The 23,356-nt window shown below is 53.7% G+C and overlaps 6 protein-coding genes across 6 annotated transcripts; 4 read left to right on the forward strand and 2 right to left on the reverse strand.

The window, feature by feature from the left end:
* Positions 1-6,767: 6,767 nt before the first annotated feature.
* UCRPA7_6457 (putative frequency clock protein) lies at positions 6,768-7,556 on the forward strand (the record flags this gene model as incomplete). Its single annotated transcript, XM_007918995.1, has 1 exon — positions 6,768-7,556. One exon carries the CDS (start codon positions 6,768-6,770, stop codon positions 7,554-7,556), a length of 789 nt encoding a protein of 262 aa, XP_007917186.1.
* Positions 7,557-8,126: 570 nt separating this feature from the next.
* Positions 8,127-9,164, forward strand: UCRPA7_6458 (putative prefoldin subunit 3 protein; the record flags this gene model as incomplete). The annotated part of the gene is made up of 6 exons (XM_007918996.1): positions 8,127-8,158; positions 8,301-8,435; positions 8,535-8,646; positions 8,708-8,806; positions 8,861-8,986; positions 9,042-9,164. 6 exons carry the CDS (start codon positions 8,127-8,129, stop codon positions 9,162-9,164), a joined length of 627 nt encoding a protein of 208 aa, XP_007917187.1.
* Positions 9,165-9,983: 819 nt separating this feature from the next.
* Positions 9,984-11,212, forward strand: UCRPA7_6459 (putative sec14 cytosolic factor protein; the record flags this gene model as incomplete). Its single annotated transcript, XM_007918997.1, has 4 exons — positions 9,984-10,181; positions 10,238-10,287; positions 10,344-10,467; positions 10,532-11,212. 4 exons carry the CDS (start codon positions 9,984-9,986, stop codon positions 11,210-11,212), a joined length of 1,053 nt encoding a protein of 350 aa, XP_007917188.1.
* A 443-nt stretch (positions 11,213-11,655) lies between these two features.
* On the reverse strand, positions 11,656-12,416 carry UCRPA7_6460 (putative kinetochore protein; the record flags this gene model as incomplete). The annotated part of the gene is made up of 2 exons (XM_007918998.1): positions 11,656-12,162; positions 12,237-12,416. The coding sequence occupies 2 exons, from the start codon at positions 12,414-12,416 to the stop codon at positions 11,656-11,658; spliced, it is 687 nt and encodes a 228-aa protein (XP_007917189.1).
* A 1,260-nt stretch (positions 12,417-13,676) lies between these two features.
* UCRPA7_6461 (hypothetical protein) lies at positions 13,677-14,362 on the reverse strand (the record flags this gene model as incomplete). Its single annotated transcript, XM_007918999.1, has 4 exons — positions 13,677-13,792; positions 13,868-13,910; positions 13,971-14,038; positions 14,167-14,362. 4 exons carry the CDS (start codon positions 14,360-14,362, stop codon positions 13,677-13,679), a joined length of 423 nt encoding a protein of 140 aa, XP_007917190.1.
* A 1,333-nt stretch (positions 14,363-15,695) lies between these two features.
* On the forward strand, positions 15,696-17,026 carry UCRPA7_6462 (putative 26s protease regulatory subunit 6b protein; the record flags this gene model as incomplete). The annotated part of the gene is made up of 2 exons (XM_007919000.1): positions 15,696-15,991; positions 16,057-17,026. The coding sequence occupies 2 exons, from the start codon at positions 15,696-15,698 to the stop codon at positions 17,024-17,026; spliced, it is 1,266 nt and encodes a 421-aa protein (XP_007917191.1).
* Positions 17,027-23,356: the final 6,330 nt, after the last annotated feature.

The following is a 23,356-nucleotide window of genomic DNA, read 5'->3' on the forward strand; positions in this document are numbered from 1 at the left end:
CTAGTTTGCGAACATCTTACCGACAAATAAGATAGATTGTTTGATAGTCAAGGCTTTAGCAGGGCGGGAAAAAACGACTCCAAGTAGCTCGCTTCTCTGATGATTCGTGTGGCGTTGAGACTAGACTTGGTCAAGTGCTTAAGCTTTCATGGCATATTTCTGGCTCTACTGCGGAGATCGAGGTGAACGCTTTCCGTTGAAAAGTAGTAGAGACATTCCAGTCTGGCGGCACAGGCACGCGGTAGCATATGGACGAGAAGGCTCCTGAATGGAAAGGCCATTGATATTTTGCTATCCTGGTTTACGTAAACTAGCAAACGAGATGAAAGTTTAGGAAGGCGCATCCGGGGCAAGGAAATGCGTCAACTACACGGTTGGCTTAGGGGCGGGACCGAGATGTTGGAGGTGTGAAGCTACAAGATCGTGTATCTGCTGGGCTATTCTTAGGGGTTGTTCAAATAAACATTGAACGTTGCGATCTCGTCTTGAATCTATCAAGACAACAATTGGACATCAGAGATACTCCGAGCAGGGAAAAAAAAAGAGAAGGGTACTTCAGGAGCTGTTAGTCGGGACAGTGCTGAGCTAGTTCTGCTTCCGGACCTCTTCCTACACGGCACTTGGACTTCCGCTCTTCATTTCGAATGGCGATCCAACCTGATAGAGGGAAACCATGAACATCGACGACAAGGGACACGCATGCCATTCAGGGTTGTGAGCTCGAATGGCTCGAATGGGCAACTCGCGTAGTCTGTTGAGCTGAATTTGGGGCACCTAGTCAGGAACGGGTTGGCGATCGGCGGGAGGGCCGCTTCGTGGGGATCCGAGAATCTGACAATTCCGCTGCGATCACTGCATCTCAGGGGAGGACATGTGAATCTTACGGAGGGGTAGAGAGTTTATTATAAGGATCGACGCCGAAAAGGAGATATTTTGCCTCCTGGTGGGTAAGGGTTGCCACTCTGGGTTTGAGGCTCTCACAGTCTAGAACGGGGACGAAAGGCTTCTAGACCCCGTCAGCCCGGAGTGTCGTGCTCTGAGGGTGGCAAAAGAGCGAGAGATCGCTGTGAGGGCCGTATGCCGCCTCCGGGGTGGGGCCGTGTCCTCGAGTCACTCACGCCCTCTTGACACGAGAGATGGTGATAGACACTTCTGGTCTCCTACGGATGGAATGCTTTGGGTGCAGATTATTGCACTTGTCAAAGGCAGATGCCGCAGGCGAACCCGAGATGCCATGTTGCTCGGGAAGTGAGTGGCTTGCTAGTGGCCATCGCTTTTCAGGGTCCTCGCGATCGACAGTAAGGAGGCAAATCTGTTGGTGCTACAGGCCATGAGCACGTTCCTGAAAGGGGGAGAGGCGTGTGTCACGGCTATCACTCTGTAATGCGGGTGTGCCGCTCCTGAGCGACGCTGCGATGAGTCAACCCCCGGGGCGTGGATCAAGGCGGTGCCGCGTGGGTCTCCGGATGGCCCAGCTGGCCCGGCCTCCGGTGCTGGCAATAGGTGCATTTTCGTATTGGACCTTCCGGCGCAGGATGGAAGGAAAACCTGCTTTCCACGCTTCACGCGCTCTGGTAGCGTCTTCCAGCCTCACCCACACCATCTCGAGCCCTTGAGATACTGCATAGTAGACCAAAGCCAATTTTTTTATGCCAGCTCCCCAATTGCCCGAGAAGTAAGATCTTCAGGGTCTTCCTCTTCTGGGAGCCATCCGGCACCGTTTGCCCCTGGCACAAACGCAGGCACAGCAACGATAATTGCCGAGGTCGTCTTATATTGCAACACACGACTATTCTTTCGATCTTGGTCCTCGAGAACCATCAAAATCAACCAGCATAACAAGCATCTTCGTCTCTGGTACCAAAGCGATGTGATGTCATCTGACAATACCATCTAATGATTACTCCACCAGCGTGATGGTTCAGCCCCTCCCTCATCGCGATGCCGGGAAGGAGTGACAGAGTCTTCCCCACAGGAAGCACGCAGAAAATATACTGCATAGCAGAGAACAGTGATTTTGATATTGCATGGTCAGACAAGCGGTGCGATCCGCAGCAGTTTGTGTCATAGGGGTCGCTCAGGGCAAAAGACAGCAGCTGGGCGAGCACTCAATCGGGTAACAGTACTGAAAATCAAGTTTCTTGTACAGCCACCGCGAGCCCACCTGCCTGGAATGCCCACTGGGCCCCGTGGAAGGCGAGTAGTGTATTTTTCACCTGGAGACAGGCACCAGAAACAAGTGGCATTGTGGGGGCTCACCAGGAACCTGCAGAACACAGCAAAGACACATGTTTGTCGAGATACACACCAAATGTGTGCGTGATTCTACGGGGCTCTCCTGCATGGAGTCTGAGCCAATTGTAAGGCATCAAGTCTTGGAGGCATGTCGAATGCCAGCGGCCAATTTCAGAGCCACACCCTGCTGGCAGACCCTCCCGAAAGGCCCCTAGGGATGGTGTCGCGGAGAGGAGCAGTCTGGCCAGAAACTGAGGTGCCGAATGCTGTGAGAGATGATATATGATACGGGAGTGGACAGTTTTGGCCACCCGAACTCGATGCGGACCAGTTTCACGATCCAGCCCCGGGAGAATGCATGGGCATATGTGGTCGATAGTCAGCTCCTATTCGACGCACGCCAATTATATAGCATGGCATAGCGATCTCTCACCGAGGGGAGGTTAGGTGGTACGCTGTATCTTATTAGGTATGCAGCAAGAAGGGGCCGGGGGGCCGGGGGGCACCTTTCAGGTGGGCTTTGTCGTGCCAGGCCCGCATAAGGGAGTGCATGGCGCATTGTCCTCGAGGGAAAGAGCACTCAAGACACTGTACTGCATAGTAGAAGATAGAGCAGGTGTGGTGGGTGGAAAGCGATTCCTACACAAATTGACGATCGTCGGATCCTGGTGTGCGGCAGCGTGTTACCAGGAGTGGCGTGTCCGCAAGGGGAGTCCAGGCCCTCCCCTCCTCTTGCTCTCCACTCCACAGGGTTCAATCTTCGATGAAGAGGGGCGCCATTATTGGGTGGCTTCAGTGGGAATCCCCCAGCTGCCACTGGGTTTTTGACAGCCCGGCGACCGAGACTAACGGCTTGGGTCCTGAAGGACCTTGCTCGATGGCTTCCCGATGGGGTTATGACGTGAGAATGCGGCCATATTGCTGGACACACCCCAGACAGCCCGCTGCTCACACCCCCTTTTGCCACCTACTGGCCTATCCAGTGCTCTCTAGCCCAGGTACCTACCTGCATAGTAAGTGTGTGTGAAGTGGATATCACATATTGTAGACGGGAGAAGCCATAACCCTTATCGTATTAGGGCGTGCGTGTTTGCGCCTCGATGTTGGTACCAGCCAACTTTACAGGACTGCATGAAAACAAACAAGAAGACGATACTCCCATCTCGTCTCATTTGCATCGTGGTCTGACACTCTGACCAACACGACACATCAGCCAGCTCAGATTTCGTCTCGCTGTGCTGTGACCCGTAGGACTGTGAAGACCGACAAGCATACGCCCAGACGGGACGTGTGTGCGCGACCAAGGGACCAAAGGACGCCGCTAACTGGGCCCCCCTGGGTTGCCACTAGCCGATTGCGCCGCTCTGGCAAAGATCACTTCGATCGGGGCGGCGGCTACGATCTCGACGCTCTCCTCGCAACCACTGCCAAAGTCCTTCCACCACTGGGGCAGACGGCCTTTTTCTCCAGCGAGGAGTCCAGCTCCTGGATCTCGATTCCAGGCGCACGAGTCGCCTGAATTGGCTGGACCCTTCTTTGATCCTGTCGATACCGATCATTATGATGTTCAAGTTCATCAGCCCTCTCCGGTCCCTGTAGTGCCTAGCCGTGTTGTTTTCAGACACACACCTTCGCGATACATAGCCCCCCATAGCCTGCCACTGCTGCTGGAAGCAATCTTTGACCGATTCTGGCTCCCAACCACATTGTCACAGATACGTACGAACTAGCAATTCGGACACGCATACAACGATCCATTCATACCGAGCATCATCGTCTTGCACTCGTCGCTGCTCAATGTAAGTCATGCAGACCGCCTTGTCTTTTAACGCTCCCAGTGCCTTACCGCCGCGCGGTTTGCCTGGGGGGTTTGCATATCGTCGAGGGGATTCCGGAGTCCACTCCACGCCGTCCTCGCACGACCAACCCCTTTAAACTACCGCGCTGCTCGCCCGTGACCTCCTCGAATGTTTCTCGATCGTCAACCCTGTTTGGAAAGCTGTCGATGTTGGAAAAACCTTGTCTTACTGTTTAGTAGCAGGTTCCTCATACTCGAAATCGCCTCATAATCTTCTGGCCATTTCACCCTGTGCCAAACGTCCCGCGATTCCGATACGATCACGTTCCGATTGTCCAGTATCTCTTCAGTTCGAGAATCACTCTTGGATACGATAACTCCAAGTTTGCTCATAGAACGCCTTCTGCGCTCTTCGCTGTCATACCCGTCCTCATCCTCTCCCTCGCCCTTCGCCCCGTACGCGAAGAGAAGAAGTGTCGTATCCGAGTGGGCATGTTTCGGACATGCTATTTTTTGAAAGGGAAGTTCTACTCATAGAGAGTCATCTATCGGCAACATGGCCGACCGCAACAAGTCACCACCTGGCCGCGGGCATCCTATGCCACGAAGGTCCACCCCGGAGAAGTCGTTGACTTTGCAAAATCACGGTTTGCACAGAGGAGCATCGGCGCGGCTGTCCCCAGGTGCTCAAATCAGTCCCGTCACAAAGTCTCCGCAACGAAACTCTTCGGACGAGAGCCACGACACTGATGCCATGAAGTGGTTCGATCGATCGAATAAGAATCCCGGAACGCGTTTTAGTGGTACTCCTATGGATGGTGAGCTTTCAAATCTTCAACATGTATTACTCAAAACGAAATCTAACAACGATTTAGTTGACCCACCCTTCTTTCAGAAGGAAAGTGATTCGTCTAACGAGGAGCCGCAAGTTGCTCTCCCAAAACCACTCTATCCATTTGCTCCTCATGGCGTAGCATCACATACGCTGGGTCCGAGGCCGGCAGCAACCCCAAGCAGCCGTGCTGATGACTTTCGTAGTGTCATTGACGATTTGACCGTAGAGAACAAGAGACTAAAGGAGGAGTTGAAACGATTCAAACAGTTCGGCTCGGATATGATGAACAAGGAGAAGCTGTTCGAAATCAAGATGCACGGTCTGCCGCGCCGCAAAAGGAGAGAATTAGAGGCAACCTTGCGAGACTTCGCCGCCAGCCTTGGTGATGGCTCAACTGACGCTTCTCCATCTCGCAAACGGACATCTAAACACGGAAGTGCTGGACGTGGCTCAAACACTTCTAATTCGAAGCATCCATCTTCATCAACCTCAAATTCTCGGCCGGCTGATTCGGCGTATGCGTCTGCATCGACAGGACCTAGCTCCGCCGCACCGCACTCGACACCCGGAACATTCACTAGGCCTTCGGCAGAACGATCTCGATCATCTGACCAGAAAGTCGATGCATACTTGAAGGGCATCCCAGAAGGCATGTATCCGCAACGCCCAGCCATGACGGAGAGGGAGAAGAAGAAGTGGGTGGTTAAGCGTCTGGAACAGCTATTCACAGGCAAACTGGCGACTACTCAATTGGTACCCGGTTTGGACCGGCAGATGAGTGACACAATATTGCCTCCCGTTCTGGAAGCAGCAAGAGAAGCCCAGATGCAGCCACCTGAGCTAACGAGGAAAAACCGGACCCGGGATCGCTCAACCAACGATTCCAACGGCGAGCAGACGGATTCGCGGGACATCGGTATTGGCGAAGGCAGTGGGAGTGGCAGCGGCAGTGGCGGACGAAGTGGAAATAACAATTCCTCACCCACCGATCTTCCACCCGACCAGCGACCGACACGGGTTCTCGATTTAGATCCCGACCGGGCTCAGATACCTGCCGATAATCTTGATTACATGAGGCATGTCGGTGGCTTGAGTGAAGGGTCGACGGCAGCGAGAGCATTCCGATCCCAGGATGTGTCCATGGACGCTGATGGATGGATGTATCTCAACTTGCTTTGCAACATGGCACAGCTGCACATGATGAATGTGACACCGGCTTTCATCCGCCAAGCCGTGACTGAGAAAAGCACAAGGTTTCAATTGTCGCCAGACGGACAAAAACTCCGTTGGAGAGGTGGTACAGAAGGTACCAAGTTCAGCGGTGAAAGCAGCGGTGACAATTCCAAGCATAGCCCAGTCACGGATGAGTCCGAGGCATCGAACGAAAATGGCCAGAGAAAGAGACGCAAACTCGACGAGCTGTCGGAGAACCAGTCGAAGTTGGGACTGCAGTCGCAGAATTCATCTGGAGATTTTCATTACAAGCCACTTTTTGCTCATCAACATTCTTCAATGGAAACATCGCTAGATGAATCAGAATCGCCCATCTCAGCGGACGACAGTAAGCCTACTAACAATTCGCGGTGGAGTCTCAGTGGCACGGCCTCTTCCGGTCGGAAGCGGCGTAGAGTCGACGGCACCATTGTGTACTACAGCGGGGCGCCATTCTGTACAGACTTGTCGGGCGATACCGGTGATGTTTCTCCAACCACATATATGATCTCGACGGGCCAGGAACAGTCAACTGAATTGGAATCATCTGGACTTCTCGATGACGCTCGGCCAAGTTCTGGTAGGACTTGGTCCGGGTCTTCTTTGTCATTCCGGCCGTTTGTTGATGGATTATCCGCCGTTGCTGAAAATGCCTCGTCATCTCCAGATTCACAGCCGGATCTGACTATGGATGACACAGATAGCGCCATTGAGTTGGATTTCGATTTTCCGTGGTGCGATGAACCCGGAAAGGTCCATGCGAAGACCCTTCAGCCTTTGCTCGAACCCTGTGGCCTGGGCGGTGTGATGCCTGAAGACCACTTTGCAGTCCTCGCCATCACACGGCATCCTCGGAACATCAGGTTTGACTCTGATGACTACGACACAACGGAAGCCATCATCAACAGATTGGCGACCATGTCCACGGCGTCACCACAACCCACTGGGCCTTCTCGACCAGTAACACCCGTTGTGAAGTATGATTTTGTATCAGCCAAGATCCGACCTCTGAAGCCCATGCCCCTCCCGCAGCCCTCTATGTTCTATCCTCCTTTTAGCACCAGCTCTGAGTCAGAGGATGAGAGCAGTCCAGAGTCTGCTGGAGAGGCTGACGATGACGAGATGTACGACTCGCCGCTGTCTGTCCACAAGCGGGTCAACCGCAACAAGTCTAACGTCAACACCTATCCGGAAGGAGCCGATCTCAGCTCGAACGACGAGGAAGACGATGCTGAGGACGACAATGGCTACGAAGCCTCCGTCGGCAGCTCCGTGTCCCCAAGAACGCGGAATGCCAACAAGCAGCGCAGGCAAAAGTCCATGAGTGTGGCTACCAGCGCCAGCGCCAGCGCCCCAGCAAGTGGCAAGAGTGTCGAGGCTGTAAGGGCCGGCAGCTCTCTCGCTACCGCCGGTGACGTGGGTAGTGTCTATATTGCAACTAGCCAGGAGGAGGATGCATTGATTGATTTCGGATGATTTCTTGACGAAAGGGGGCTCACTGATCTGACGAGACTTTCGGGGAAGAAAACTATTTGTTATGGAGCAGGCGTTTCGAACGGCGACGATTCTCTACAGAATTGGAAAAGTAGAGAAGCCATGATCTTTCAAGCGTGGGAAGGGCATTTCACCAAAGTTACCCCAGTAGCAGGCGGTTGCGAGATTCTTGATATCCCATTAGTTCATATCATATGAGCCTTGTAGCGTAAAGGAAATCTTCGAGGACTTTATTTTCTGCTTGTGTGAATAAATGTGACATGCAAAGAGCTGTTGGCTTTGCCATCGATGATGTGAAATGGATATGCGATATAAAGTAGGTAGTTAAATTGATAAAAGGCTTGACTTGCCCTCCATGCGCCTGCCCATAGGTACCTTCCCCTATCACTGCCAACCCCACCTTAGCTGCCCCACCCCTGCAGGAAGCTCGACAACTAACAAAGCGTAGCTGTGCCCAAAATTTCCGTGCCGTCACTTTGCACTTCCAATACTGACTTGGCGACATACTTCCAAGAGCCCTCCGACCGGGTCAATGTGAGAGCCTTGACGACCATGGCCAGCAAAGGAAAAGAAGTCGCATCCGAGTGAGCAAGCGTTCCTGATCCTGTTCTAGAGAGAGGCCCGCAGAGCATCACAGAGCAGCAGGCCTAGAGCTGGCTTAGGCGGCGTCCATGCTCCGGGGCAAGAGGGAGCACAATGAACTGACCTCGAGTGTGTGTTGAACAGGAGCAGCAGCAGCAAGGATGCGCCCACGAACCCACGCGGCATTCCGTTCGCACCGTTCGTCGACAAGGTCGAGGACTATGTCTCGTCGAGGGCGGATGTCGAGCCCACGCTGCGCAGCTTCCAGGAGATGATCTCGTGAGTTTCCGGCTCCACTCAGTTGCTCGATCGGCTGCAAGACTGGATGAGGTATCCTTGCGCATGGACACGATGCTAAGAAAATATCCTCTCCGATAGGAAGTACCAGTTCATGGAAGCGAATCTACAGCGGAGGGTTGCCGGCTTGAAGGACAAGATGCCTGATATCCAGAAGACGCTGGACACAGTCCGGTTTCTGAAAACGAGAACGGTAGGCGATGGATGAATCCTGGGATGACATGGCTCAAGCACAGGGCTCAAAGTAATGACAGGACGAGTCCGACCCTATCGAGACGACATTCGAGCTCAATGATACCCTTTTCGCAAAGGCTGAGATCCCTCCGACCGACGAGGTTTATCTGTGGCTCGGGGTGTGTACAATCATGTGAAGAAAACGGCGTTCGAGATGCTGATTTGAGCTACAGGCGAATGTGATGCTTTCATATCCGATCGAAGAAGCAGAGACCTTGCTCCATGGGAGGTTAAGTGCCGCGAAACAATCACTATCGAATTGCGAGGAGGATCTAGACTTTCTCAGGGAACAAATCACAGTAGGTTACTTCACTCATAGTGCAACTTCATGGTTTGCTAACTTTAGACTTCCAGACGATGGAGGTTGCTGTTGCAAGAGTTTACAACTGGGACATTGTACAGAAACGGAAAGATCAGTCGCAAGACGAGAAGGGCAAAGGCGAAGACAAAGAGGAAGATGATCCGTCGGGCGGCTGATGAAAGATCAGAATCCAGTATTTCAGGAAAGGGATTAATATACGCCAAAAAGAATGTCTATCAGGAAGCTGGTGGTTGTACATCGAGCAACTACAGGCGACACCTATCGGTCTTCGAGGCCTATCAAGCCTATGCCGGTGTCTGAGGCATCCTTCACCTCACAATAAGCAGTGACAAAACGCCGCGGCAAAACAAAGATGATGAAGACAATTGCACCTCCCCTGAACATGGAATCGTATAAGGCTGAACTGCTCTCGTGCTCGGTGTCCGAATACCTTAGTCCGCAATACAGTTGTCACAGCTTTTTCCTTGTAAAACGGTTCTGATATCGTATGTCATATCAATTTAGAGAATACCGAGAGCACCTCCTGCGCCTCTGAGATGCATTATTCTGGATGCTGAGGCATGCCCTCTCTTCCTATACCAAGGCTGGCAGGGGTTACGTAAGCGGATATGCGTCAGGGGCGTTGAGGGAGGGATGTGGGGTTGAACAGCGCTATTCGTCGAGGCGGCAACAGCCAGCAGCAGCCAGGCAAGGGCAAGCTGGGCGGTCGCCTCGCCTATGACGAAAATTTGGACCTAACCCAGAAGCAAGCCCTCGACTATCTTCAATTAATATCGTCCGCGCGTGTTGTGCTCCACCATAGATTCCCCTAGGAGACAAGCCCAGGGTATTCTGCCCAACACCTCCCTCCATAAGCTTAGCCTCAGATAGCCACTGCAACTATCGAGACTTGTTTTTTTTTCTCCTTGCCTTTTCATAAATTAGGATCTTGACCGCCGGCTTACCTACATCAACACCCCCAAATCTGCATCGTCATGGCTACAGAGAACCCCGCTGCAGGCGGCATGGAGCTTGATCCCAAGTATGATGACTACGACTACCCCATCATTGCTCCTGTGGCTGCCTCTGGCCATCCCGGCCACTTGACGCCCCAACAGCAGGCTCAGGTTCACCAGCTGAGAATGCTGCTCGAGTCAAAGGGCTATAAGGACCGGCTGGATACCCTGACTCTGGTATGGAGTCTCCGCGTGCCCCTTTGTCAGAAACAGTCGCTAATATGTGGTCTCAGCTGCGATTCCTACGAGCGCGGAAGTTTGATGTCAACCTGTCCGAGAAGATGTGAGAAGTTTTGAACATACGAGGTGTGTCTGGGATTGCGTGCTGACTATTTGAAGGTTCATCGACTGTGAGAAGTGGCGGAAAGATACCAAGCTCGACGAGGTGCTGCCCACATGGGACTACCCCGAGAAGGCCGAGCTCTTCAAATACTACCCGCAATACTACCACAAGACCGACAAGGTACGGAGATTTCATCCCATTTCGGCTTGATGAGCCTGGATCGCTGATATATGCTACCTGACAGGATGGCCGACCCGTGTACATCGAGCAGCTGGGCGGCATCGATCTGACCGCCATGTACAAGATCACAACCGCAGAGCGAATGCTGACGAACCTAGCCGTCGAGTACGAGCGTGTGGCTGACCCTAGACTGCCTGCCACCAGTCGCAAGCACGGCCACCTGCTCGAGACGTGCTGCACCATCATGGACCTCAAGGGCGTCGGTCTATCCAAGGCTGGACAAGTGTACGGCTACATCAGACAGGCCTCCAACCTATCCCAGAACTACTACCCGGAGCGTCTCGGTCGCCTTTATATCATAAACGCGCCGTGGGGCTTTGCCGCCGTCTGGAGCGTTGTCAAGGGCTGGATTGATCCCGTCACCGTGCAGAAGATCCACATCCTGGGCTCGAGCTACCAGAAGGACCTGCTGGAGCAGGTGCCCGCTGAGAACCTCCCGAAGCAGTTTGGTGGTAGCTGCCAGTGCGCAGGCGGCTGTGAGCTGAGCGACATGGGCCCGTGGAAGGAGGCCGAGTGGGCTAAGCCTGCGAAGTGGGAGAAGAAGGCTGAAGCGCCCAAGGCGGAGGAGACCATTGAGAACACCGGCTCGGTGGTTAAAGAGGCTGACGGCAAGGAGACCCAAGCAACAGCTGAGGGAGCCGCTGAGACGGCCGTGGCTGAGGACAAGGCAACTGCTACCGCATAGAGGCTCTTAGGCCGAGGCTCGTTGTTGTTTTTTGGTTGATCAGTCAGACTCGGCATACGGCGTAGAAAGATGGAAAAGAACAGAACTGTGGAGGTGGCATATACAGCGGTGCAGCAACTTTCAACAGTCAAAGACCGTTCGCTCTTCACGTTGATGGGGTGATGCAGTGCAGAGATCCTGTAATTAGGTGGCTTCTTCGGCAACAATTCCCCCGTATTGTGCGTCTATTATGAACAGACTCACGAATTGAATGTTTTAGATTATGCTATGTGGCATGTCGTGGTATCAATAAGCCTCCCAGTGCCATCATCCTTTTGTGCCATGCCGTTCTGTTCCATCCCGTCCTATCTCAAAGACTCCAAAACGCCCGTATAACCTGTGGCTCCCTTTCATCATACAGTACACTCGTAACGTAGGTCTTGGCAATGAAGCCGAGATATGCATCACCTCTCTGTAACAACATACTCTCCCGCCACTCTTGCCCTCTCCATCTTGGCCACCGTGGCAGGCATCTCCCTCTTGAGCCGCCCCAGCGCCTTGACCGCTCCCTCGTACGCCTCCTCCACCGCGTCTTGCCTCTCCAGCCCGCCCACGTCCAGCATCTTCTTGTCGCCGGCCTTCCTGCCCTCCAGCACCTTCGCTCGCGCCGCCTCTAGCGCTTCCTCGTCCGCCTTGACCGACGTCCGCAACTGCTCTGCGTACTGCGCGGCCGCGGCCGCGGGCACCTTGCGCTTCAGCGCCGCGATCTCGCGCAGCAGGTCCTCCTCCTCGCGCGCGAGCTCCTCGACGCGCTGCCGCCTGCGGCCGTCGAACGGCTCGTACTGCTCCTCGGGACCGCGGGAGTCACCGTCATCAGCGGAGCCAATGCCCGAGAGGAACGTATCTGGGCTGACGGGGAGGCCGTTGATTGTGAGGTTCGGGGCTGCGAGGGTGAATGTCTGCTTGATGTACTGCACGGTGTCCACAACTGTCAGTATAATCCTGGTCTATTTCAGGCTTTGACTGAGGAAAGGGCAAAACGCACGCTGTACACCAGCTGCTCTATCCGCACGCGCAGCTCGTCCTCCTGGTCCTCGTGGCCCTCGACCGGCGGGAACGCGGCGTTGATGCTATCGGCCGCGGCGCGTCGCACGTTGTTGATCAGGTAGGTGAAGTCCTCTGGGGACTGCAGCTCGATCGGGCGATGGATCGAGCCCGAGTCCATAATTTCAAGTTTTTAGAAAAGTCGAATGAAGTTCAAGCCTTAGCGGTGCAGTTGTTGTGGTATGTTTTCCGTAGATTTTGATTTCAATCGTCTCTTCAGTTTTCGGGTCCTGTCTGTTTACTTAAAGCGGTACCCGGACGGCCTGTCCAATTTGGGGCCCCGCCATCAGTATCTTATCGCTGGTGGTATGGTCCGTGCGCTTAGCTTCCTCTCTCCTGATAAGAGCCGACCTTCGGACCCTCGAGTCACGTCAATGACGGGAGAGTGAGCCAGTGTGTAAGTGGGCGGGGTTCATTCACTTTGTCGGTTCACTGCCCTGAGCACCTAGCCAGGCTGTAAGATTGTCTACCACAGGTGGCGGATTAGCCGTCCTGAGACCTGCCGATATGCAAAGTTCATAATTACAAGACCTGCACATTGTTATGAGATTGGGAATTCAAAGGCTCTTGGTGACCTGGCTAGGCCATCTATCGTCCCGTAGCGCATGCCACACGTGGGAGCTTTAGAGATCCTGGCTGTTGCATGCTTGCTCTGCAGAAGCGCTGGTAATTCGCCTGCTCTGCTGTGCACGTGGGCTAAGGTTGCATATATGGCTGCTGCTGCCCCCTTCATGCATATTGGGTATTGGGTACTGGTTGCAGATGGCATGTGTTGGACAGATGCGGGAATTGATGGGCTCAGACACAGCGAACACGTAGATTTCTGCCTTACGTGTCTCGAGAGTAGTTGCAGGTCCGGGCATAAACCTCATGAAATGACCAGGGAGTTGATAAGACATCACTGTCGAGCGTATTGAATGGAAAAGACAAGAGCATGACACCAGACAAAAGTCAAGAGAGTAAACGTTGATATGAGCTGTGACAACCTATTCCCCACCAATGCCAAACGGACGCCAGAAATCCAAGTTCAAATGTAGAAACGGAACGCAGATGATGGATATAAGGATAAGCCCTCGTGAGACACCATTGAACCCCCATCCGTGTAGCAGTAAAGAGACCCAGTGATATCATAAATATGTACTCCGTCAATCCGCTCCTCGCAAAGAAGAACAGCCTGAGAGTCTTCGCAGGCTCCCAGAACCTTGTAACAAGCGTAAAACCGTCAATCTGGCCATCCGAGATACACCACAAAACGAAAAAAAGAAGTCAAGTGCCAGACGCCGTGGATGAAAATGTGTTCTCGCGAGAATGATGGGTCTAATAGCGTTGCGAAGCATGACCAGAACGATAACCCCGACAGTGTTGTAGTACACGAGGCAATTTATTGCGGGAGCATGTTCTTGACCTCCTCGTCGCTGAGCACGATGTCATGCACCGGCTCTCGTCGGTTCTCCAGAGGGACGTAATCGCAATCGATGTAGGACGGCAGGAAGATCTCTATAGAGGTTGTCAGCAGCCGACCATGAGCATAGGCGGTGTGCCTTGAGAAACATGGGATGATGAGAGTCTCACCTGGATTCCACACGAAGCCCTGGCTAGAGGAAAGATAGCCGATCTAGGAGAGTGGGAATCAGTCATACCCCTTAGGCAATGAGTAAGTCGGTGTGACACTTACCAGGCGAGGGGGGCCATCCGGGTCCGCAATGTTGATGAGAGTGCACTCCTGCTTGGAAATTGCCGTGCCTGCGAGTTAGAATGTTAGTCGTTGCTCGACACTTCACATCAAGAGTTTGGGAGCGGTAAGGCTCCAAACCCAGAGAGGAGTTGGAGTGCAGGTGCAGCAGATAACAGGAATGTGGCATATAACTTACTCAGGAGGCTCGGTCGTCGCTCATGGGTCATCTTCTGCTTCTGTGCAGAGTTGGGTGTGGAGTTGAGAGACGAAGACGGCGTCCTGGGCGAGCTGGAGTAGGTGGACGAGGAGGAGCTGGCGGGGGCCTTAGAAGAGCGGCGGTCTTCATAAGCCAGGACTGAGGGGCCGGCGGGGATAGCAATCGAGGAAGACATTGCTTGTGAGAAGAGGAGGAGTTTATAACATTAAACGTGTTGCAACTTCAGCTGAAGGCGGGAAATGGTGTTGTCGCCGAACAGACGGAAAGAAGGAGAGGAAACGAAGCATTAAACCCTCCGTTCAGTCCAGAACACCGACAAGTAGCAGTTAGGGAAGTGAAGTCACGGAGAACAAGAGACGAACAGTAGCAACAGCAGGCGGGACACAGCAGAGGAGGATCGAGGAGAGAGTTAGGAGACTGTGTGCAGCCGAAGCGGTGCTGGAGCGCAGATTGAGGTTTTGTATTGTATGATTGAAGAGGAGGCCGAAATCAGGTCTAAGTTTAGGAACGAGGATGAGTCGGATAAGAAAGGACGAAGATGACTCTTTGGCTGCTGGGCGTGTTAGTGTCACCAGTCAACCGGCGGCTTGACGCTAACTAGCGGGAGTTGCTCACACGACGTCTAGATGTTAGTGGGGACGGTAGCTAAATACAACCAAGCAAGCAGCCCACAGTAGCTCTAGACTGGCCAGGCAAGCGGCCAAGTACCTACAGTATGTATGTATATACTATCAACTGTAATGGAGGGTAGTGGAGGGGAAGTTGCGGGTAGGCAGGACAAACAGATAGTCCAGATGCCTGAAGAGCAGCCTCATGCTTAACAGCGGCCGGCCAGCGAGCACGTCTCCTCACATCATCGCCAATGCCAGCAAGAGTGGAGTAGGTAGCCTACCTAGGTACGGAGTAGGGGTCCTTACATGGTGCCTGCTGGGCTTGCAGAGCAATGTGGCAGGAGGTCTCTCTCAACACGGGCAACATAACGGGGAGTGTGATAGGTCGTTTTACAGGCCACTCGGACAGCATCGGATGGGGAATCCTGACTGAAGATGCTGGTTTTCACAAGCACCTGAAGCATCCCGCCTCGCCTCAGACGCAATCCTCAGCCAATCCTATCCATCCATCCGATGTGGGCCCAAGGTGATGCAGTAGCTTGTCCAATGACGCCAAGCTCCACCCTCGGGATACTCTTTCGGGGTGGGTCCTTCCTTTGCGTCGCATTCTACTTAATCCGATCCGGAGGGAAGGAAGGGTAGCGCACGGGCCATGCACCTCAGCTATGGAGCTTACCTCACCATGTCCAAAGGAAGGCTGGCTGGCGTTGCGTTGACCTGTCGTGCCTTGGGAGCCAGCCAGAACTCCATCGACCAGTTTCATCAAACTCATAACATCAACCTCCCCATCCTCCACCAAGCGCTCATCCGACCTCCTGTCCCACCAAGAACAACTCACATCAGGCTTCTGCTACCCTCACATCATTCACACCGGCAGATTCCTCTCCCGCCGCAACCATGGGTGACATCCTCGTGGAAAACCCAGCCAACCACGTCCCTCCTCACAAGAAGACAGCTCCCTCAACAATACCGAGCATCGAAAACTTCGAGGGCGTATCGGCAGAGGCAGGCGACGACTATGCCAGCCTAAAGAAGCTGCAACGGCAGCTCGAGTACATACAGCTACAAGAAGAATACATCAAGGATGAGCAAAGAAGCCTGAAGCGAGAGCTCGTCCGGGCTCAGGAGGAGATCAAGAGGATCCAGAGTGTGCCTTTGGTCATCGGTCAATTCATGGAGGCTATCGACCAGAAGTATGTTTATGATGTCCGCTGTGATTACGGCGTGTCAAGATTTACATGGCTAACCAGAACACCAGCACCGGCATCGTCCAATCGAGTACCGGCTCTAACTACGTCGTCCGAATCCTCTCTACCCTCGACCGCGAGAAGCTCAAGCCCTCGTCATCAGTTGCTCTGCACCGACACTCAAATGCCCTCGTCGATATCCTGCCGCCCGAGGCTGACTCATCTATTGCTATGCTTGGTGCGGATGAGAAGCCAGACGTGACATATGCTGATGTCGGTGGCCTGGATATGCAGAAGCAGGAGATTCGCGAAGCTGTCGAACTACCTCTCACACATTTCGATCTATACAAGCAGATCGGTATCGACCCTCCCCGTGGTGTACTTCTCTACGGACCCCCCGGTACCGGCAAGACCATGCTCGTGAAGGCAGTAGCGAACAGCACGACTGCCAACTTCATCCGCGTGGTCGGCTCCGAGTTCGTGCAGAAGTACCTGGGTGAGGGCCCGCGAATGGTGCGTGACGTCTTCAGAATGGCTCGCGAGAATGCACCAGCCATCATCTTCATCGACGAGATCGACGCCATTGCCACCAAGCGTTTCGACGCTCAGACCGGCGCCGACCGTGAGGTACAGCGTATCCTACTCGAGCTGCTCAACCAGATGGACGGCTTCGACCAGACCGCCAACGTCAAGGTCATCATGGCCACCAACCGCGCCGACACGCTCGACCCCGCGCTGCTGCGTCCCGGCCGTCTCGACCGCAAAATCGAGTTCCCCAGCCTGCGCGACCGCCGCGAGAGGCGGCTCATCTTCTCCACCATCGCCAGCAAGATGAGCCTGGCGCCCGAGGTCGACCTCGACAGCCTGATCGTGCGCAACGACCCCCTGTCTGGCGCCGTCATCGCGGCCATCATGCAAGAGGCCGGTCTGCGTGCCGTGCGCAAGAACAGATATAACATCATCCAGGTTGATCTGGAGGATGCTTACTCTAGCCAGGTGAAGGGCACGACCGACGAGAACAAGTTCGACTTCTACAAATAAGCGAACACTGCTTCTTTGCAACCTTGGGAGGTTCACGGCGGAGTTGGGTTACGGTAGTCGATGGCCAATGCAGTGGCCTTCGGCCGACCATAGAGAGAAGATAGCATGCGAAGAAACGGGGGTCCTTTTGACCAGCTTGTACACTAATCAGCATCAAGATCAAGATAGGCAAGGTAGCACGGGCGAAAAGGAACCGTCAAAGCTGTAATTCTATGACCAGTCTTTTGAAATATGGCGTCTCCTACTTTGGAGCTACCTTTATCTATGCCCTCCCATGAAATTGTCTCCTGTAGTCTATCTTTATTGTCTATCAACCACGGGAAGAGACAAGCCGTCCATCCCCACAACTCTGTGGCACCGTTTGCCTTTATCAACGAAGCCGCAGGTTTTTCTATGTATCCCGAGGTCTCCTCTATTCCCAGCAGATGCTTTAATATGACCATCCGTACTTAATCCATGCCCAACTCCAAACACTTGACAAATCGCAAAGCACAGATAGCGTTGGTACATGCGACTGGTCGCTGGTTCCTTTCTTCCTTCTTATCTTTCCCATCTCTTTCTGCTGTACCAAGCAGTCCCAGTCTAGATTGGGTATTGGGTATATCCCCCGTGCATAAGATCATCAACAAGAACAGCATAGCCTCCATCAATCCACTCTCTCCCCTCCGGTGAAGATCTCGACTCCCCTACTTTCGAATGGGTAAGTGCGTTCATCAACTCCTCATTAGCATTACCCTTACCAGTCTCAACGCCACTGGTCAACTCTACCGAGGAACAAAATCCTCAAAAACTATGTCGCAATAGATGCATGTCGTAAGTCGTGTGTGTATAAATATGATTGGACGAGTGAGCAGCCGTTTTCCCAGTCATTCTCATCACGTAGAAGAACTAGTGCTTATTTGGCGTGTCCTTGTGAGTTGCCTCATCCTATGAGCTTAAGACGACACCAAGTTCGAGAAGCAATCGAACAAAGCGTGAGTGCAGCTCTATGAAGAAGTCTGGGAGCCCAACAAGCTCTGCCAGTCCCCGAGCCTTCAAGGAGACACCTCCACCACCGTAGCCACCACCCAGTCGACGTGATAGACCGCCGACACCACCAGTCAGAAAGCTACTCCCGCCCGAGCTTTCGGTGGGCTGAGACTGCGGCTGCGTGAGACCCAGTCCGCCGTAACCACTGCCTGGGTTTGCTGTGATGGGACTGCTGGTTGCGCTAGCGTCGCCGAGAGCTCTCTCGGCTTCTGCCTCGGCTAAGGTCTGAATCCACGTGGCCATATCTCGGAACGCATTAGATATGAAAGTAAAGGCCTTCATAGCAAGACGCTCCCGATGAGTACTCAGAGCCAGAAATGCATAGACTCTTTTGTGGCCGCGCGCGTGGACGTCCGGAATGCGGAAGATATAGGCTGTGGTGTACCCTGCTACCGGGTCTCCGAAGAAGATTGGCCCCCCGGACGCAGCAGCCCCGGCGCTGTGGGTTGTGACAAAGGGCGAATTCTGAGGAGACATTATCGGCGTAGAAGCCGGTGAGGTAGTCCCAGGTGTAGTAGCATGGCGAGGCAGTGTCTCGAAGGAGAGTGTTCGAAGACACGATGCCCGAACAATAGAGAAAGAGGAAGGAATAACAGGCTCGTGCGTTGACGTGTAATCGAGGTAGTGTGTATGTGTGCTAAGCTGCGAGCTTGAACTACTGGACCTAGATGTTGTCGATGTGATGGTCCCAGTACGGCGGTGCAAAGGTCTCCGTGGCTGCTCGTCGCCATCTGTATCCGTGTCTGTCGATGTTGGAGGCGAGGCATCACCTGGTATCCCACCCCCGTAGACCTTAGCATACGGCGCGCGAGTTCGTAGTGTAGGAGTGGATTCAGCACCAGCTCCCCGGCTACTGCTTGTTTCCTGCCGTCGTGGAAGGGTCAAAGCACAGTTCTCGCAAGGGCCTGCCCGCTTGGTTGTATGCTCGTCATAAGTTCTCCGGTAATTTGATTCGCGTCGTGACAGATCTGAGGGTCGCTGCAGCTGCTCGGGGGCGTAACGAGGGCTGACAGGCGGAGTTTCGACCGCAGAGCCGGGTGAAGCTGTATTCTGGGAAACGCGAAGAAAGGCTGCTCGCTGAGTTTGAGCATCTACTTCGGATGCTGGTACAGAGGAGCTGCGAGCAACACCTAGATTGAGCGTCCGAAGTGCCTTCTCTATGGCGGCACTCGCATTCGACGAGACGCCCCCTGATACCTGAGAGCTGGTATGCGGCCGGTCATTAGCCGCGTTGAAGTTCGGCAGGCCATGGTCGTAGCACATGCTGCAAGGTACTGGCAGCCCCTCGGTAACCATCAACGGCGTGGGGCCATGGACGTCACAGTAGTGCGCGAGGCACAGCTGAAGGCCTGAGGTCAGCAACATGTTGGTGAACTCCCCCATAACACCGTCACCACATAAAGAGATAACTGTCGAAGAGAGAGCGAGAAGACATGGTGCGGTCAAGGCAGGACATGGAACAGGAGGGAGGGACAGCTAGGCAACGACATTATGTAGGTAGGTACCATGGGGATATGAGTGAGCTGGCCCTGGGGCGAAGGGTACACGAGAATTGCATATTATAAAACAGGGCCGGGATAGGTAGGTTCGGGAGAATAAGAAAGGAGGGTGAGGCGAGGCCTTGTCAGCGACATGGCTGTCCCGTCGCCCAATGCCAATGTGGCCTAGGCCTAGGGCTGCTGGACAGCACGTCGTGCAGGACGTGGGGGGGCCGGACCGTAGGCCGCGGCGTCATTAGGAACGTCGCGAAGTGCAGGTCGCGGGCCACGGTGAGGCGGTGTAGGCGGTGAGGAGGGATGGAGGGGCGAAGATCGCGAGAGGCAGAAGCAAGCAATAGTGTAAGATGATTGATCGAGAGGGAAATTGCCGGAGAAGCGGGCGTGCTGCACGTTGTACATACACGTACATACAATCCGCCCGCGCAACTTGCTGCAGTACAGTATCGTACATTGTACAGGCAACGGCACCCAAGACAGCGGGTTGGAGATGCATGGACATGGGAGGACATGGGAGGACAAAGACTCACAATCGACGTCATGACGCCTATCCGCAATCCCCTATCCGGATCTCTTATCCCTTATCCCTGATCTTCCAGGTGTGCACGGTGGGCTCAGCTGGCTATCTCAATCTTATCGCGGTGGTCGCCGCCCGCCCAGATACCTAACGCACGCGCTTGGGCGTAGATAGACAGATAGATACGGGGCTCCAAGGTTGATATGCGTATGTCGCCCGACTTATCTCGGCCGGGCTCGTATTAGGTATTGGATACTGTATTATGGATTAAGTTGATAAGGTAGCGCGAGCCGGGACATGAAACGGGGGAGCTGTCGACGTCCTTCCTGTTCGGAGAAGACGTCCGTTCGATGCCGGCATGAAAACGTAGAGCTAAGGTAGCAGACCAAAAAAGTCCCCAGATTACCTGGGCGTCCGTCGACTTGGAGTTTGGGAAACTGGGTAATGATTGAGCCGGGCTACCGTCTGCGACTCGCAATTTCCTCGTACGAACCGAAACCGTACCTCCCTCTTTGAGCCACTGCACGCACCTCAAAAAAGCAGCGGCAAGAGCAAGAGCAAGAGCAAGAGCAACTTGCCCGTCGAGGAGAGGGAAGTAGGAAGGTCGGGTAGGAGAGAAAGGAAGGAAGGCGCCGAAGCTGGAGAGTGGGAACGAGGAGCCCGCTTTCTTCTTTTTTTACTTTCTTCCCAGTCAACTTCTCCGAATTAGACGGCGCGTGTTTGGTCGGCTCTTCGGGGACCAGCCGGCTTCTCTCCCTAAGGTAAGCTTCACTTAGTTCTAGCTCGTAGCTCGTGTGCGCCAGCTCCTGCGGGTCGTCTTGGGTATGTGGTCCACCTCGTACACTAGAATGAGAGCAAAAAAAGGAGAACACCAGAAAAACCCCCCCACCTATTAGGTATGGCCTACAGGTGCTATGCACTATGCAGCCCTGGAGTACGGGAGGTAGGTTTGCAGTAGATAATTGGGTAGAATAGGAGCAGGTGGGCGACGTGAATAAGCAGTGCCGTAGCGTTGTGGTTTGGTTGACTAATTAGTCGCGTTGGGCGCGGGACTTAGTGCTGTGAGTTGAAGCTATATTCGGGTCTGGGCCCCAGAATTCCTGGCGGACCTAACAAGCCGTGAGTATATGGAGGTTTGAGAAGGTGTTCTGTAGGCTGTAGACTCCGGGTATTGCTGCTAGCCAGGATGGGTATCTACCAAGGTAGGTCGCCAGTCGGTGTTTATTTGATAAATATAAGAATCTAAAATTCCTCCCTTCCCCAGGCCTCTCTCCTCGACGGGCCGGGGAGGAATGACGGGGTCTTAAGAAGATGAGAGGAAAATGGAAGGATTCCAGAAGACCGGATGCTGGCCGGGCTCTCACCAAGAGAATACTATGCAGTAGGACAGGGGGGAGGGGGGTGTCTCGGGTGGGTTCGATATGTGATGCCAGATTTGTCGGGACAGTCAGGAACCGCACCAAAGCCACAACGGCGGGTGGGCGGGGCTCCTCGACCGAGTGGATTCCCCGGTGGGGCCGCCGGGCTGCGATGAATGACAGAGAGTGTACTATGTATGTGCGTGTTGAGCCAGGGGGTGGAGGATGATTAAAGCCTCTCTTCACCTTTTTCCGTGTGTCTGAAGAGCAGGATAATCAACAGAAGAGGGCTTGCTATTTCGAACACAGCCAAGGGGAGCTGAGCATGATTGCTTCTTGTTGTCGGTGAAGCAAGTTTCTGTCTTCGACCTTTTCCGTCCCAGCGGAAATACGGTTGGGTTTATATGTCCCCGCTGGCTGTCTCATCGTGAAGCTAACAGTAGCCTGTTAAGGGTTCAACTTGGCCAACATGCCTTTACCGCCCCCAGACTAGACTAGGTGTGCTTTCAAATGACTCGTTTTTATTTCCCTTGTCGAACTAAGGCACTGTCCGTCTCTCAATTCCTGAAATGAGACCACCTATTGAAATTCCAGGGTAAGTACAGGAACAGGAGTTCGGACGACAGCCCTTTCCGTGATCGACCGGCTACTATCATCAGCTAAGGCGTGGACCCGTCTGAGGCGTCGTCTTGGTTGCGCTCTACTATTCGTTCACTCGTAGTCACTTACATGAATTACACGATGAGGACTGGGGCAAGCCGGGTCCTCTCCGGTCGAAGGCAACTGTATTTACGCTTTATACATTAACGTTATATCCTCCTTAAAATATTTCTCGACATCTCGAAACTGCAATTCATACCTTTGTCTGAACAGTCCCGGGTCCGAATGTGACTCCCAGGGCAACATTCAATGCTGGCCATATTTATCCCGAAACCGCCATGTTATTTCGGGATAATCGCGGTAACGCTGCGGAAAATGTGGAGGGTGGCCGTCTCCAGATACCCGGGGCATCTGGGGTACGCCCAGCCTGATAATCAGCCAATCTTGAGTCCGGGGATGATCTCCATCCAATACCTATACCTACCTACATAGCATTCTACCGACCACCACAAGTAGCCCTTTCACTTCACATGCGCCACTACACCATCTTCACGGGCCGGCCACGTAACTCACTATGGCTTCGGCGGAAAAGTGCATGCCCATCTACGAGATTGTCTCTGCATTGATGCGTGCATGGGCGCGATTATCCGCTTCAGACCTTGAACGCTCGCACGGATATCTCCCGAGTGCGTTGACAATGCTAGCTGAAGCGCCCTCACAACTGTCAAGGATTCTCGAATAGGACGCCAGATCAACTGCCGTAGGACCTGCGTTGCGCTCCAATTTCGGCCCGGGCATCACACCGATTCCGTCATTGAGCTGTGCCTGCTGTGCTTTGCGCACAGCGCTTGCCGGATGGGCAATGGTGAGAGCCAACGGGAATTGAGCGATGTTCTTCCGCAGATGCGCTTATGTGCCTCTCGATTCCTTCGAACCAAGTGGCGGTTCGACACACTCGCACACTCGCACTCGACGCAAAACCTGAAGATTGTCTTGATGGCACGGGTAATCACACCAACAAGCGAGCTTCAATACCTTGCAGTACCTATTAGCTCCCGCCCATCGGAACTTTCTCCAACTTTTCCCGTCAAATGGCTGAGCTAGATAATGATGATCCGACCTGCCGCCCATCTCGTTCATCGCCCATCCCCTTTAAAGAATTGTCCACATCCTCCATTGCCTTCGGGATGTCGTTGACCGTGGCTGCCACCACACTTTCTTGAGCTCAACGTCTGTGCATAGCCGAGTGTACATGACATGTGGTTCTGACGAGACTTTGCATCCTCCATCCTCCCGCATCTTCATGTACATCTCCTCTCCAGCGTCCGTG

This window comes from Phaeoacremonium minimum, assembly GCF_000392275.1.
Source record: "Phaeoacremonium minimum UCRPA7 unplaced genomic scaffold PA7_03_scaffold_476, whole genome shotgun sequence".
Taxonomy (NCBI): domain Eukaryota; kingdom Fungi; phylum Ascomycota; class Sordariomycetes; order Togniniales; family Togniniaceae; genus Phaeoacremonium; species Phaeoacremonium minimum.